The 17,028-nt window shown below is 34.8% G+C and overlaps 1 protein-coding gene across 13 annotated transcripts in view; it reads left to right on the top strand.

Moving 5' to 3' along the window:
* Positions 1-17,028, top strand: part of LOC121428463 (ras GTPase-activating protein nGAP-like) — a 103,047-nt gene that overhangs the window by 65,751 nt on the left and 20,268 nt on the right. For all 13 annotated transcript variants that reach the window (XR_005971795.1, XM_041625082.1, XM_041625080.1 and 10 more), the window contains 9 exons: positions 2,150-2,248; positions 9,051-9,133; positions 9,414-9,468; positions 9,754-9,868; positions 11,071-11,233; positions 13,758-13,837; positions 14,169-14,428; positions 15,100-15,243; positions 15,904-15,994. Coding sequence is in view for 12 of the 13 variants with exons in the window: in XM_041625082.1 (XP_041481016.1) it covers positions 2,150-2,248; positions 9,051-9,133; positions 9,414-9,468; positions 9,754-9,868; positions 11,071-11,233; positions 13,758-13,837; positions 14,169-14,428; positions 15,100-15,243; positions 15,904-15,994 (1,090 nt within the window). In the remaining variant the exon portion in view is untranslated. The remainder of the gene's footprint in view (positions 1-2,149; positions 2,249-9,050; positions 9,134-9,413; positions 9,469-9,753; positions 9,869-11,070; positions 11,234-13,757; positions 13,838-14,168; positions 14,429-15,099; positions 15,244-15,903; positions 15,995-17,028) is intronic.

Below are 17,028 nucleotides of genomic sequence, written 5' to 3'. Positions count from 1 at the left end.
GGGGAAACTTAGATTTTGGATGTTTAAAAGGTTTCAGTTTTTGTAGTTGTTTTTTTTAATATGTTGAATATTATTTTCATTCTAGTTTGGGAGTCCTTTCTAATCAACTTATATTGATAAAAAGGAAATCTATTTTATGATTGCTGAACAAATCTAGTGATTTTCCAGTGAATAAGCCTAAACATAAACTAGTCTGGAAGAAAAATTCTTAGTCCACTGCTTATCCAATATGGTGATATTCATTCACCATTTCAGAGAGAAACTTAGCAAATTATCTGTTTGCACAATGAAAAACAAGGTTATCCAAAATTTTGAAGAACTTTGTTGTCATTGTCCGTTTCCACCATAGATGTTTTATGTACATTGCCTAGATTTATAAATGTTGTTAAGGTGTGTTTATGCTTCCATCGCGAGGACAGAATCAGCGATTTCAAACGTTGATTCAAAACACCGATCGTAAACGTGGTTCTGGGAGTGCTGTTTATGCTTCACTTTTCAGAGCAAATCATGATCTCCAGCTGGCTTCGCATCGTAAAGCGAGGTCAAATTGGGCGCGCCTTTTTCGAAAGTTTTTTTTCCCAATTGTTGTTATTACGTAGAGATAACATAGAGCAATACGACTGTATTTGCCCACGGATTTTCATCTCACCAGAAGCATGTACCAAATGACATCATTTAAACACGTTTATGATCGTGGTTCTGTTTATGCTTCCCGAGAAAGCCTGATTCTGGTCAAACGACGTTTACAAATGCACCTTTTTGTGAGTTTACGATCGGCGTTTTGAAACAGCGTTTAAATGGAAGAAAGCATGGACGCAACCGTGTTTTGGACTAATCACTTTAGACTCGTTTTCTTGCCAAAAAAAATAGGGTTTGGAAACGCTGATTCTGGCCTGAAAAGTGGAAGCATAAACACGGCCTAATTCACCCAGGTGTAAATGGCTACCTGATCTACATCATGCACATTGCACTTACACCGATGACTCATACTATGCATAGTTAGAATATCTCACGTTCATACCGCCTTGTCAATATCATAAGAGCTCGCACTGCTTAAAACAATACCGCTCGCAAACAGACGAGTTAGACACAAAAATCAATGCAAACATATTAACACAGTAGGGAAGTGTTTATATGACTGAGTAATAGGATAGACGGGGAAAGTAATTTGTGTATGATACAAGTCTGGTAATATCATTTGAAGAAGTGGTGTTATTAAATGATAGCTGAGTGGTAGTCAGATAATCATATATTGATTCAAATTGGCAATAGAGTCCATTTGTAATCCATGGATTTACTTCATCGTCATGATACAGAGTATAGTCTAAATTTGATGAAGCAGATGATAATGTTGTACGTGTAGGCCTATAATTTTTGTAAATCTAGGGTTGGTTATTTTTTAACCAGAATTTTTTTTATTATAAGGAATTAATATGAGAAATATTTAAAAAACAAGATGTTTTTTTACTTATCATTTGTTTGTCAGCAAATTTGCATTTTCACTTTTTTTTTATTTTAATAGATGTCATGTGTTGATAGTACAACCCTCAGAGTAACTCTCAAATGTTTTTTTTAAAGTTCATTACAAATTGGTTTTGTTACATTTGCCTTAATGCTAGCCATCATGTCTCTATCAATCTGCTGAATTCAGTCTGTTTATATACCGTATATGCAATGCCTATTCTATTTAATTTCATGTTTACATAGATATGTCTTGTATGGCATGAATACCCTTGTCAATATTAAAAGGATTTTAAGTATAAGTATTTATGATTAGACAGTCTCTTTCAATTAATCTCATGTTTCCTCTGTTAATTTTGTTCAATGTATCTTAATATTGCACCCCAATCTTGCCTTTTGTTGTTTTTCCTTTTACTTTATTTTTTTCAGCAGCTAATTAGCTAGCATATTTATGCATGGTTAAATGTGTACAGTATTTTTTCAGTGTTTGGATTACACTTAATTAAAAACAAGATAGACACCTATTCAAATTTAAATTGTTCTCATAAGAGCTTCATATGATTATACATATCTTTTTTCAATGGATGCAATTTCTTGATTATATTGAGTTCTTGCATCAATGGTTATTTTCCCCATCCTGCCATGTTCATTTTCAATGTTAACCTTCTTATGTCCTTCTTGCTCTTAGGTACTTCTGTGAGATCTGTTTAGATGACAGTCTCTATGCCAGGACCACACCCAAACACCGTAATGATATGGTCTTCTGGGGTGAACAGTTCACATTCAAGTAAGTCAATGACGTACCCCTGAGAAAGGGATAGGGCACTCCCAAGGAGAGGGGTGGAGCGCTCCCAGATAATGGTATACAGGGGTGTACATGTACCACCCTACTGGGTAACTACAAAAAGAATCCCTAGAAATGGGGTAAGATCAGAGAGGAATCCCTGGACATTTTGGATTATAAGTATGGTTGAAAAAAACATTGTTTGTACTACATTGTTTGTACTACTTGTGGAGCGTTGTTGCCCAGTGGATTAGTCTTCGGACTTTGAAACAGAGGGTCGTGGGTTCGAATCCCAGCCATGGCGTAATTTCCTTCAGCAAGAAATTCGTCCACGTTGTGCTGCACTCGACCCAGGTGAGGTTAGTGGGTACCTGGCAGGAATTTATTCCTTGAAATGCCACCGCGCTGTAAAAGGCTGCGGGGCTAAAGCCAGGGTAATAATATCCAATGAAGCGCACAGGGATGCATTTGGCAGTGATATGCGCTATATAAGCGTGTTGGTATTATTATTATTACATAAACACTTTTTTATATAACATCTATATACATGTATATGCTTCCAAAGGACTTGATTATTAATACCCCAGCTTAAGTTTGGCAATCTTTTACAGCGCACAAGCATTTTCAGGAATGAACCTTGCCAGGTACCCATTTACCTCACCTGGGTAGAGTGCAGCTCAGTGCAGATGATTCTCATGCTGAAGAAATTAATGCCTTGGCAGAAATTCACACTTGTAACCTTCTTGGTTCATAGTATGTGCTATAACATCTACACCAAAATTCATTTTATTGCGAAAGTGCACAAAAAGGCAATATTTGGAATAGAAAACCTACATAATTGTTTCTATTTGTGCCAAGATAACCCATAAAAATTGATTGTTTTGCTGCTTTAGTTGCACTTATCTGTAGTCCCATCTATCTTCACTTACCAAGTAAAAGCTCTTTACCTGTAAGCGTGGGGCAATGACTAGAATGTTAAAATACAAGGTCAGGATGTATCTCATGTTAACTTGTAAAAACTATTGACTAGAATTTAGCCAACAGGGCATGTTTTACCTGACAACACGCACTCCTGACGTTCAATGAACCAAAGTATTCCCAAGGAATCAGTCCAAACTTAGCTCTAGCCAGGAAGACGTCTCAATCGTTGCCAAATGATTCCCGGCTTGGCGCTAAACCTACGCCAAGTCTGGCCATAACTTCCTATAATCCTTGTATAATCTACAATCTAATCAAGAATCTGTTCAATAGTTTTGTGAAGTATTGTGGTAATTATGATCATGTTTCAATTTGGTTGTCCCTAAGGGAACGTAGTTCATTGCTTTTGTTATGGTGCAGCTTTTCGCTGTAAATGAGACTCCTGATCTTCATAATACGTCATCAAAGTATATTTCCCGAACAAAAATTTTTGAAAACTTTGATTGATCCCTTTCAGATTTACCAAGTTGAGTATGATGTGGTACAATAGAATAAAGCCAATGTTACAGCATTTACAAAATAACAGTGATTTTGCCCTCATGATGGCTTAAATTGCCCTAAAATTCCCCAAATCTTTATGGTTTGGGATGACTTTCCTCTAAAGGATCACCCTAAGATCTGCCACAAAAAAATATTCAAGAATATTTAGAATATCTATATTGAAGAATAATGATATTTACATTTGCTTCATAATTGCATTGCCCAAAGAGTAGCCCTTAAAATAGAATAATCTACAGCAATTGCCCCATTGTAAAGAAAAAAATAGCCCCCCCAAAAAAAAAAAAAAAATCTTCTCCCCTGTATAAATAACTTTCTGAAAATAAATTCTAACAACTTCAATTATCACTCCCTATGCTTACTTCACTGCCGAGATATAGGAAACCTGATATTGAAATTTTAGAAAATGACTGATCTTATTGATCTGATTGTGAAAGAAGGCAATGCATATTAAAAACTACAATAGCAAATTGTAATCTTGTGTTTTGAATTAAAAGGATGTTTTACTCGCAGAATGATTCTAAAGATGTTCTGCAGGAAAACAATGCCCCACACATTTTGAATTGCATTAAAATGTATTGATATATTTACACACACGCCAAGTGATAATGTAAGTGAAGATCATCTGAATTCTGAAGTTAGGTTTCGTGTGAAAATGTTGTGGGAAAGATGTTCCCCTAATCTTGGCATTGGTGATGAATAGATCTTATCACAGTGGATGCAGGGCTTCCTATGGGAATATATATTCTTGGCTATCATTCTCATCTATGTAGTGTATTATCTTGGTTTATTTAGGAGGAGAATGGTTTAATAGAATGTTGGAATTAATGTTAAAACACCAATACCGTAATCGGTTGAGATTTCCCCATCCTTCACTGAAGATTTATACCATGAATATGAACATCGGTATATGATATAAAATTATTATCATTTTGAAGAAGGAAATTCATTAATATTAAATTAATATCATGTCTGAAGATAGAAACGTATATTTCTGACAGGCAGACTTTTCCTGACTTTTTTTTGTTTCATCTGTGAAACTTTTCTGTCATTTGTTATGAAATAATCTGTAAACATGTGAATATTGTTGGTAAAGAAATAAAATAAATCAGTCAGCCAATGTTGACTGCTAATATCTTTATATCAATTCAATTTAAAAATTTAAATCAAGGATCAGTGATAAATATCATCTTATGAATAAATGCTCAGCCATTTAAATGGCACCATTTATGTGGCTTATAATAGTCACTTATTACTCTTAACATGTTTAATGAATTAAGGTGCTACTCTTAAAAAATTTATATGCTGTCATTCACTAGTTGTCATTACTACGATTCCTTCTTCCTACAGTCGGGAAGGCGATACTCAATTGATAGCTTCCTAAAAAACCGCTTAGAGAGCTCAGAACGGATTTTGAGAGGGATAACAGAGGATTATACCCATTCCCTATCCCCTTGTTTAAGATAGTGAAAATAAAGTATTTAAGCACTCAATTGGCATTGTTCACTGCCAAGAGTTTACTGGGGAGTGCTCATCAGGTTTTAAAGGGATAGATCATGTAACATTGCCAAGATCTATGATCATATTATCAGAAGGTTTCAGTTTGATAATGCAGTGGATCAAGCAACACAAATGTAGGCTCTTAGGTTCTTCAGTTTCAAGCGCTTATAGAAACATGTTTTCCAACAAACTTGGTAATGTTCAAATATTACAGTGAGCTCATAAACAAACTTGCATTGCTTAGGTAAATGCATAAAGGTAACGCAACATCTACTCTTACGACAATTGCTCTGCCGCTTATTTAACTCACTAAACTTCAGTTTATCAATTGAAGAAGAAAAGTACCTTCATTCATTCCCCAAAAAATATTCTTGGGACCGTAATCATTAATTATACACTTAGTTATAATGCCAACATTGCATTAAAGTATTTGATAGAAAAATGTATCAGTATTATAACTGGTTTTTCATACTTATCCTTTTGCTCTTTACATTATCATTTTTTATGGCTTTGAAATGTCATTGATACCTCTTTTTGTATCTTTTCATATTCTATTTACAGAACCTTTCCAAATCTAATTTACTCTAATAATTGATCATGTTTTAGGGATTATTATGAATTAGTTCAGTCAACTTTGATGATTATATCTCAGTTGGATATTAATTAGAGTTCACCTAAACAGGACATCATACAAAGTACTTTGGAAAGATTATAGGGCCAGTTATTATGTTGTTATTTTTTGCCCCTTGATTTAATTAAAGCTTTTAATATAAACTTTAAAAGTTTAATTTTAACAATAAAAATAAAGCATATAATAAACCTGTATGATTTGACTGAAGATCATGTTGTGTTTGAATTGTGGAGTTACATTTGATTACAATACTTTGTGCAAAAGGCCCCAGCAGTTCTAACCCCCCCCCCCTTGAAAGAAATGAGAATATCTTTCGATGAATGGAGTTTGTGAAATTGGATGGAACTAGAAAAAATACTTCTATTTAAAAAAAAATAATTTAAATAGGTTCTTGTGAATATTTTTAACTACCAACCCGAGAAAAGGAGATGATTGTGATATTTTTTCAATCTTCTATCTTTCGTTATGCATCATACTTAATAGTACATCACATTACCATGACAGCAATTTCTCTTGGTAATTCTTGAAAATGACTCCAGGAAATGACTAATGGCAATGAGAAGAATGATAAATGTATAATTATTTGTAATATATGACATTATTAGTATCCATCTCATAACACAGCACCGCTGAGAATGCTTGGGGTGTAAAGGGCGTTGAAACAAGGAGGGTAATTATGAACCCTCTTCCGTTCCCTATCTAGCCCACACCCACTCTAGAAAAATGCTCCAATTTCCTGCGAATGATGGAGGTCTATTCTCTCTCGCCCATGCCTACTTAGAATCAATTGCTACTACAGGTAGCCAGATAATTGCCTTGTTTTGTAGGACGATGAACGTGACTAGTTATCTTCAACCTTTGTTAATTAGTCAGAGCAGGTTGCACTTGTTGCGATTAGCATAGATTACAAAAGATTGCCAATATGTACAGTTATGTGTGTATAGCACAGAGGTGGGAATTGCAGTTTTATGTCCTTCTATAAATATGATACAGTTTTTATAAAAAATACTTTTTTTCTGAAACTCGTATCCCCTGGAGAAAGTTTATAAAACTCTTTTCACACCAAAATCCTTGTTATCCTTTTATTCATTCCTTAAAAAAATGGAATTCTTTTCATGAGGTTGGCATGGTTTTTAAGCTACCACAATCTCTCCCTCCCCCAAATCTTTCCATCTTTTTGATTTCAGTGATTCTTTATATTTCTGTAGAAAGTGTCATAAGCAAACAGTTCTTTTTATGTTTTTGTTTTTTTCTTTTGAATTTCATGATTCATTATACCAGCCCTCTGAGGCTCTGACTGATGTGATCTAGCTGTATGATCCAAGGTCTATCACTTCTCTTAAATTACTTAATTACCTCTTTTATTCCAAATTTCCCCTTCAGTTCCATTCACTTGTAATGGTGTGAGTAAAAATCACATGATGGGCAGTGTTCAATAAAGCATCATGTTTGCTGATTATGTCTTGCCAGCCGCTAAGCCACCCCCCCCCCCTTTACACCATTGGCCCAATGTATGAGATGTATAGATATTTCACAAATCTGTTACAATTTATTTCACAGTAGATAAAATCATGAGATTGAAAATATGGCTACATCAGTTTTGACTCACAAAACATACCAGCACATCAAGTATTTCAGCAATTTTCAGGATACTAAATCTGAGCCCTAATAAATACCAATATAAGCATAATGTTGGTCTATGGCATTTACACAAATGTACAATCACTTGTAAATATCAAGCACATATCTTTTGTAACACCCCCAGAAATCATAATTTTGAAGAGAATTATGTGCCTAATATAAAATTTGATCTTTTTTCATTAGTCTGAAATTCATATGACCATATTACAAACATTTTTATCAATTGTGAATACAGAGAACAACTCATTTTGAATGAACGCTATTCTTTTAAGATACATGTAGGTATTCATTGTATATGCCTAATACATTACCTGATGATGATTCTTTAGCCTTTTCTGTGTACCACGTACATTTCTTGTGAATTTTTTCTCATCTGAACTGCGATGGCTATTAGAAAGGATTAACCAATAGACTGAGTCTCATGTCCCTTGGGGATAAACACATTTACAGGTGCAAAGTGTATCATTCAGATGCTATTCTCACTTTCACCATGACAAGAGTTCACCAATAGAGGGCAGCTTTTATCAAGGGTACTTCCGACCCACTTACTGCCAGGTGCAGAGCAACAGGATGAACTGGAGACTGAAAAATCTTTTTGAAATTGGACTATTGAAAAGAAATATGGCGAACAAAATTATTGAATAAATCACTCTTGTCCAGTATCAATGATATGCAAAAAATTGCATAACCTGAAATAGTGTATTTCAATGTGTAAAGTAATTAATTTCACCCGAGTCGCTAAATATCTAATTATCACTGTCATTGATTCCCTTTTAAAACAATTACATCAGTCTCTTTTTCTAATTTCCTGTTTCTGAGGAAAAGTATGATGACTGCTAAGATACTAAGAATTTCATGACAGTCAGATACATTAGCCAAAATTGATCATGTCTAAGTTAACATTATTAATCCCTCATCAAGGCAATATAGACAGCAGACCTTTTTCACTTGTCAGTGATGGAAGCTGAACACTTGTTTGATAACTATGGCTGCCAAATGTCTAACCCCTGATTGACCATGAAAGCAACAGCTTTTTCACATGAACGTCTTTAGCCTCACAACTCGTGTCGTATTAAAGCAGATTTATATTATTATTAGAAAGGCAGTTTTTATTCATCATACAAATAAAAAATGAGATTGAGAGAGGATATCTTGATGATTATTGATAACATTTTCTGGTTTTCAGGGCTTGCTTGTCTTTTTTGAAAATATTAATTATTACAGAATCAGCCATTTTTACCCATCAGATACAAGGTAGCATTTCATGAAGAATATTGAAAGTGAAAATCACTGACAAATGTTACAAGCTACTGAAATACTTATATCTCATTGGCTAAGAGCAAGTTTACCAGTGAAAATCTCTGAAAAGATGCATCAGGAAATCTTCTAGGTGGCTGTGTCATCAAGTTGTTTATAAAGTTACACAGACCTTTTGAGGCTTATATTTTGGTTTTACATATTTCATGCATGATTATACATAGAAAGCACTATTACTTTTCTCATAATGTTTTACTAATTTCTCCCTTTTCTCTTTGTCTTTCCCCTTTTACCTTGTAGATGCTTGCCAGCTGTTGAGGCCATCAATGTTCATGTATATAAAGAGATAGAGAAGAAAAAGAGAAGAGATAAGAATTATATAGGTAAGATTGAACCACTACAGTATGCACATGTTTTGTTTGTATGAAATAAGAAAAATTTTATCAATTACAAACTTCTTTTGAATATTGATAAAAGATATTTCTATCTTCAGAAGGCCTATGCATAAAACCTCTTTTTTTTCTCCACAGCAATTTTCATGTTCATTTTGTACAAACATATAATACAAAAAAAAAATTCTGTCAACTTCAATCAATATGAATGATGTTTTTTATCAATGTAAACATTTATAAAAGTCTTTCCACTTTTTTCTTTACTTTACAGGGTTAGTCTCGATACCAGTCAACATGGTTAATAGTAAAACAACGGTAGAAAGTTGGTAAGTTTATAGAATCTGGAGCTACAACATCTTCATTGATGTATTCTTTTAGTGCCCTTCTTGGCCAGAATTGGCCATATTGCAGTACATTGAATAGAACAGAATTTGAGTTTAATTAATGATACACGTTTACATATTCTACCTCCATGCAAGGAGAACTCTATAAGGAAAATGCTACCTTTTAAAGGAAAAACTAACTCTCAAAATATTGCTGTTATTGGTAAGTTATTGCTAGAAAATGATTCACAATATTAACTATAAACCCATATTTTTTTTCTCTCTCAGGTACCGTGTTTCCAGCCCTATTAACTTCAGGGGAGAGATCCCAGCATTACGGATAAAAGCTCGCTACCAAAACATCTCAATTCTACCTATAAGCCAGTACTCAGAATTTGCACAGGTAAGGGTAGTCCCCCACCCCAGCATCCTCCAACCCCCCTCATTGCCCCCCCCCCCCCCCTCTTGACTTCCTCTTGACTTATCAAATAATATTGAATATTTTCTTTTTCAGAATTTTCCCTTTTCAATTTTTCATTAATTTAATGAAAAACTGAGTAAAACAGCGCTGTATTCGCTCAAGCACTGTTTTACTCAGTAACATTTCATTCAGTCCAGATCTTTATCTATGACTCTGAAGATTGCTGTAAATCCCAATTACTTGTTTAGAACAGTGAGAGTGACAAGATTTATTATAAAAAAGGGATTAGGGATGATCTCTAATAATGATGCATAATCATGGGAATGTACATTGACATTTTCATGACTATGGACATTAAGCCTATCATTCCATTCCCTTGGAAACCTCAGCAGAATCCCTCTGCCAGCTCCAAAGGAAATCATCCAAAACAGACAAGAGTTATGAACCAGACTTCCTCCACCAAATTACCTAAACAGTCAGCTAGCTTCCTCATAAATCTTGCCAAGCAACCCCCGCTTGCCCGTGACCGCAGCTTCCGATGATATATACCTGGGAATGTACTTGGCATCATATTCTTGAGAGGGGAACATGGAGATACCCCTTAGAAGAAAAAGAGAGATAATGATTGAGCATCAATGATTCATTATGAGAATAAAGATAAGAGAAAAAAGCAATGGATATTTATTTTTTTACCAAAGAAAGGTAATGTTGAAAAGCTACCTTCTGAGAAAAAAATTAGAGGCACCAAAATCATTGAAGAGAAACAGAAGATTAAGAAGAAAGAAAATTGGAAGGAAAATTAGAGAGAAGATAGAGAAGAGAATTGAGACATTGAATAATAATAACATAATAGGTAACAAAGAGAGAAGAAAAACTGACATGAAAGTGAATGGAGACAAGAGAGAGCAAAAGACAAATACATGTGTATAAACAGGTAACTGAGAAAGAGAGAGTGATAGAAAGAAAGTATGAGATAGGTAGAAAGAGTTCAAAGTCACAGTTTACATTATCTACTTTGACAGGATACCGGAAACTTTTCACTTATAATTCATCATCATTGTTTTGAAAGGCCATAAATCATCTCCACAGTGTCATCCAGCAACCATTCAAATCTTCCTCTTTTTTGGTTGAAATTCATCTTTCCAGATTCTTGAAAATCCTCTATTTCTCTCTTTTTTTCACAGTACTTGAAAGAACACTCAGTGACGCTATGTCAGAGACTAGAACAGGAAATCAGTGTCAAGACGAAGGAAGAGGTCGCGACCTCTCTCATGAAGATCCTTCATTGCTTAGGATCAGCCAAAGAATTCCTGGTTGAGATGGTCATGAAAGAAACAGAAAGCATCAGTAAGTCATATAGATTCGTGCTCACTAGAGTTTGCTGATTGTGTCTATAAAAGTAACGCTGATGTACATATCATGGGACTATTCAGAGAATTTAGAAGAAAGTTACATTGATAACCAATATATGAATAAAACTTTAATATTTTATATTCCAAGCATTATCCTACGTGCTACATTAGAACAAATTCCTCATATTTATCTAAAGCTCAAACACAGAATTCTTTCTGATATTTCAGACTTGAAGTTTGTTTTAATATTCTTGGTAAATTATCATCAAATAGTGACTGTTTTCAAAGACTATTCCAGTTTTGCCCATCAATCCCCCAATAAGTAGATGAATTGTGATTGGCTCACTGAGCTATAGTTCCCTTTCCTCTTGGTGGAAGGCAGACAACAAAACAAAAATAAAGGTCAGTTGTAAACAAATGTGTGATCAAGTGTGACCCACATCAAGTTGGATGAACTTTCAAACTTGTAAACATCAAAATTTGACATATTAGGGTCAGCTCTTATTTACAACCATCCAGTCCATGTCCACAGTCTCCAGTGTTGTTGCAGGTATTAGAGTTCTTTTCTTGAAATAAACATGATCACATCACTTTTGGTCTGATCTTGGAAAATTGCTTTGAAAATAGGTGGAGACAGAGATTACGCTCATGATTGCATATAGTAAAAGGGAAGCTCATGCTTGTTTAAATTTTATGCAATTCATGATCAGTTTCTTTCATATTAAATAGTATGCTAAGCAATGAAAGAGAGGTTACGGTATGAAATTACTGATTAGTGTATTTCAACATAACTTTGAAAACTCACTATGGGGGGGTTAAGTTATGACTAATTAATGTATTTTTTCTTCAAATTTTCATTTATCAACAAATTTGATATGATATATAAGGGCAAAGTTTTCTTCTGTAAAGTTAAAGATCTTATCCAACAGATAATGTAAGCACTGCCTGATATTATCTTTCAGTCCAGCTTATCTTACAAACCTTTAATGCTGTATTTGGGAAGGCATGTAGAAAAAAGGCACTTTCATGAGCAACTTTGCTCATGAATTTATCATTATTTTCCTTTCAAATATTCATTGGCCAGCCTCTCAGGCAACAAGATACCGTGACAAACAAAATATTAAAGCCCCTAACAATAAAATTTACTATTTACTATAATTTATCTTTCTTAAAAATTTTATGATCCAGGGAAAGCTTGAAGCTTCCTCAGTGAAGTTCATGTACATCATTGAAATGTGTTAGTGTATCAAAGGAGTATAGTCACTTCTAGAATGGTGAAGGATATATGTTTGCATGACTGTGTTCATGATGTGATACCCAAGAGAGTAAAGAGATAAAGAAGAAGATTTAACGACTAGAGAGGAAATTAGCTTTCAGTTGGGTCAGACGGAGAGGTGCCTCCAGTAGTGCCAATCCATTTAACACATTCAATTGAGAGGTGATGACGGCATTGTTTTGTTTCAACGTCACGTTTGGCCTTCTCTGCTCTCTTATCAACTCTCTCTTTCTCTCAGTTCTTTCTATATTTTGTATATTTTATGTATCCATATTTGCTCTCTCTTCATAACAAAAAAGTTCTCCCCCTCTGTCTGTCTGTCTTTCCCCCTCTCTCTCTTCTTTTTCCCTTTTTTATATTTCTCCCTTCTCTTCACATTGTATCTATTTTATACTTGATCCCTCCATCTCTGTTCCTCTCTCTTCTCTCTGTATCCCTTACCCCCCCCCCCTTGCTCTATCAGCCTTCATTTCCCTCTATTTCTCCTCTATCTTTCTATCACCTTCTCCCCCCCCTATGAATTTGATGAACTAAGCTGTCAAACAAAATTACAAGATTAAATTGTATAAAGGATTCTGACTCAGTAGCAAACCCTATTTACTAATAGAATAAAGTCCACCCCTACCCTTCCATTCTCTGACTCTCACATTCTCCCTTTCTTATTTTATTCCCTCTTTCTCACTTTTCATTCTCACTTTCTATCCCTTCATTTTGGGTGAGTACTAGGTAATTTGTGATGAACTCTCGTAACTAGACAGATTAAAGCCATTTATATATGAGTTGTCTGATACTGTGACATTCTCTCTTTGGGATATATCACACCCTCCCCACCCCCCCCCCCCCTTCTTTCTTCACCTCTCTCTAATTCTTTGAAACACAAGGAGACACGTAATTTCTCCCTCACTGCTTTTATTTCCTAATCAATCTTATACCAAGTACAATCTAAATAGCTCCCTCTGCAGCTCAGTATGTGTACATTCAGAGAGTGATATACAGTCTATTATAATATGCTCATTAGCATATTTATTTGTTCATTTTAATGAGTGAAGTCTTATCAATACCAACAGGATGTGATTTCTTTATTCAAAGAAAGTTTAAAGTGAATGCCATGTTGCATTTAAACAAATTTAAGAAAATGGTACATTGTTCAGTAGTCATCTATTAAATAAGTAGTATTACAGTGTCATTTTGAACAATATTAAAGGTTTTATCACATTTTTTCTTTGTTCTCTTACTTTTATAGAAGATGAAAGTCTGGTCTTTCGGGCAAATACCATGGCAACAAAGTCTATGGAGGCGTACATGAAACTCATCGGAGGAAAGGTATAGAAGATGTGAGGGGTTTTAGGGGATGCTTTGGATTTAGGGGAATGGGAGTTCTTGAACCTCATTAAAGGAAATATAAAATAATCTTTAGGGTGGGATTTCCTGAATTTTATAACTAATCTCCTATTTCGTATGAAATTTGAAATGCTCTCAAGTTATCATAGCTTGATCAGTTCTTGAATTGATTAAAAAAATTGTGATAAATGGGGGTCAGACAAATAAAAAGATTAGTTATTTGATTGCATTGCTCTCTTATTAGCTGGTATCTCTGAATCTTGCAACTAAAGTGTGATAATCTGTCACTTCTTGTTGCCTTCGATATTCTCAGTACCTACAAGACACCCTTGGTGACTTCATCCAGTACCTATACATGACCAATGAAGACTGTGAGGTGGACCCTACCAAGATGATGACTGGTACAGTAGTACAGCATCAAGAATCCCTGATGGTCATGTGTGAGATGGCTTGTTGTAAGATACTCAACTCCTCAGCAGCCTTCCCGTCTGATCTCAGGGCAATCTTCAATCAACTTAGAGAACGCTTTGCAGAACGCATCAATGGGGATGAAGTCTGCTCAAAGCTCATTAGGTGAGTCAGGGATAAAGGTTCTCTTTGGGTTGGTGTACTGTGTAGAGTCCAATCCAAACCAAAGATCATTTGATATAGTGTCTTTTCTTTGTTTGGGCCTCAAAAACAATAATTAAACATCTTAGAATGGTCAGCTAAGTCCATGCTATTCATTATCCTCTTTGGAATAAGTTATATTAAATGGCTTTCTTGAATTGCTCAACGGAGAAGGCTGTCTTTGCAGCAGCAGGAAGGCGATTCCACTTATATTATTCCCAAATAATTAACAATTTTCTCCAATTCATTTTTGGGGTCTAATTATCCCATCCTCATCACCACAGCTAAACACAGTTGGTGTCTCATCCATTTTATCAAACCTTCCACTTGTTGAAATACTCACTTTACTCTGTCTTTCTGTCTCGGAATCAAAGTGAATAATTATTTTCTTATCATAAATTTGTGCAAGTTTTCAACTTGCGATCAAAATGGGTTTATAACAAGTGGGATGAGACCAAATGTTAGCTTTCTGTGATTTATCTGTTGATATACAGATAACATTGTCCTTCTTAAAACAGCTTTCACTAGAGCAATGATCTGATCTGAGCAATTTTTACATGTCATTTTTATCTCCAAAGCATATGCATATTGATAAAAGACCCAACGCTTTACTTATTTTATCTTCTTATTTTTAGTGGTTGTATATTCCTACGGTTTCTCTGTCCGGCCATCATGTCACCAAGTCTCTTTGAGCTGATCCAAGAGTATCCAAACGAGAAGACGTCAAGATGTCTGACTCTCATTGCAAAGACAGTTCAAGCTCTTGCCAACTTCACTAAGTAAGTCCTTTTTATAGCTGGAATTCATGAAAGCTTTCAGGAAGAAGTTATAATTTGACACCTGCCATAGTAACAGTCAGATACCTGTGCTTTTAGCCAATCAAAACCAAGTAAAATTGTCAGACCTAAAAACTGTCAGACATCAAGGGTATATGAAATGTCATGCAATTGATTATACAGCTATGGAATGATAATACGAATATAGCACCATTTATCTGTAAAAAAAAACATTCAAAGGCACCGGCTCCCCAATATGTCACACGTTATTCACAAAATTGCTGGAAAAGATGGGTCTTTAGTTCAGATTTGAAGCTCTGAGACTTTACAAGGTAAATTGGAGAGTTAGAATAGTTATACCTAAATACTGGTATCTGTTGAAAGATTTTGGAATCATTGATTTTTTTTTTATGAGGAAGTGTGAGATAACTGAAAGAGGACTAAATTGAATTGAAGTCTTTGGATTACTGCTACTACTGCTTCTAATTTATGAGGTAAATGCGTACTTGGCAGGAATCTGTTCTTTGACATTTTTGTGCACTGCAAAATGATACCCAGAGTTTGTTTGGAAGTGCATAGAGACGTTAGTAATTGGTATGTGGCATGCACTATTCAATAATTTTATTAGTAGTAATATGTGCATCATATCTTTTATATTTGAAGGTTTGGAACAAAGGAGAACTACATGAAATTCATGAATGAGTTCCTTGAAAGAGAGTGGGGTAACATGAAGGTCTTTCTACAGGAGATATCGGTAAGATGATCTTATCTTTTCCTTTAATCTTAATTAGGCTAGGCTATTTGGATAACTTATAATGCCAGAGAGGGACCCTGGCCTAGTTAGGATTAAAAACACTGCCTACTGGAAGTGAATGGTCACAGTTAAGTCCAAAATCCAGTAATCAAAAGGGTTATTGTCATTTTGAACTCATGATTTGTGCAGTTTGGCTTTTGTGATGACACCAACTGACTTTGAAATATTTAATGATTTTCATATCAGCTTACCAAGTCTGAACAGCCAGAAAACCAGTTCCTTGAAATGACTTTTTTTGTAAATGGCATGTTGTGATCAAGGTGTTATTTGTGATTGACCAAGAGCAAATTTGTTTTCATAATTTAGTATGGATGTAGGGTTATGAAACAGGGCACAGAGGGTTAGCTCTACAAAGGGTGTGTGTTTTATAGAGATATCTTGTAGTATCGTTGATTTCCCTAAACTCTGTGGCCCGTATTCTGAAGTCAGGTTTAACTTAACCATGGTCTAACTCTATGCTAAAATTATGGGAAGCCAAAAGTGTAAAAATTTTATTGAGTTGTATCTTATATTACTGTTCTCTTTCCGGAATCTTCAATAGTGAAGACAATCATCTATTTATACTTCCTAGACAATTATGAATGGTTTGAGAGCTAAATGAGCTGAAAAATTATTTCTCTACTGTGATTTATGTAGCAATTGGCTATCCATACTTAAACCACAACTTTAAACCTGAGTTTAAGCTAAACCCGACTTTAGAATACAGGCCTTGTCTTCATTGCTTCTCCCATCCAATACTTATAGTCATAATCTTTCTCTACCCCTCTTTTGTCTCTTCCCTCCATTTTGCCAGTTTTTCTTTTTCTTTTTTTTTGTCTGCTTATCAAGCCCTCACCAACACCTCCCCCTCTCTACTATCTCTTTGTATTTCTATTAATCATTATCTGCCTCTCTCTTTATCTCTTTAATATCCTTTAGTTTTTAATATCTCTACATTGCTACAGCATATGTCCATTATATTTCACCATTCTATT

Source organism: Lytechinus variegatus, chromosome 15, assembly GCF_018143015.1.
Source record: "Lytechinus variegatus isolate NC3 chromosome 15, Lvar_3.0, whole genome shotgun sequence".
In the NCBI taxonomy this organism is placed as follows: Eukaryota; Metazoa; Echinodermata; class Echinoidea; order Temnopleuroida; family Toxopneustidae; genus Lytechinus; species Lytechinus variegatus.
This window is presented reverse-complemented; position numbering and strand designations above follow the sequence as displayed.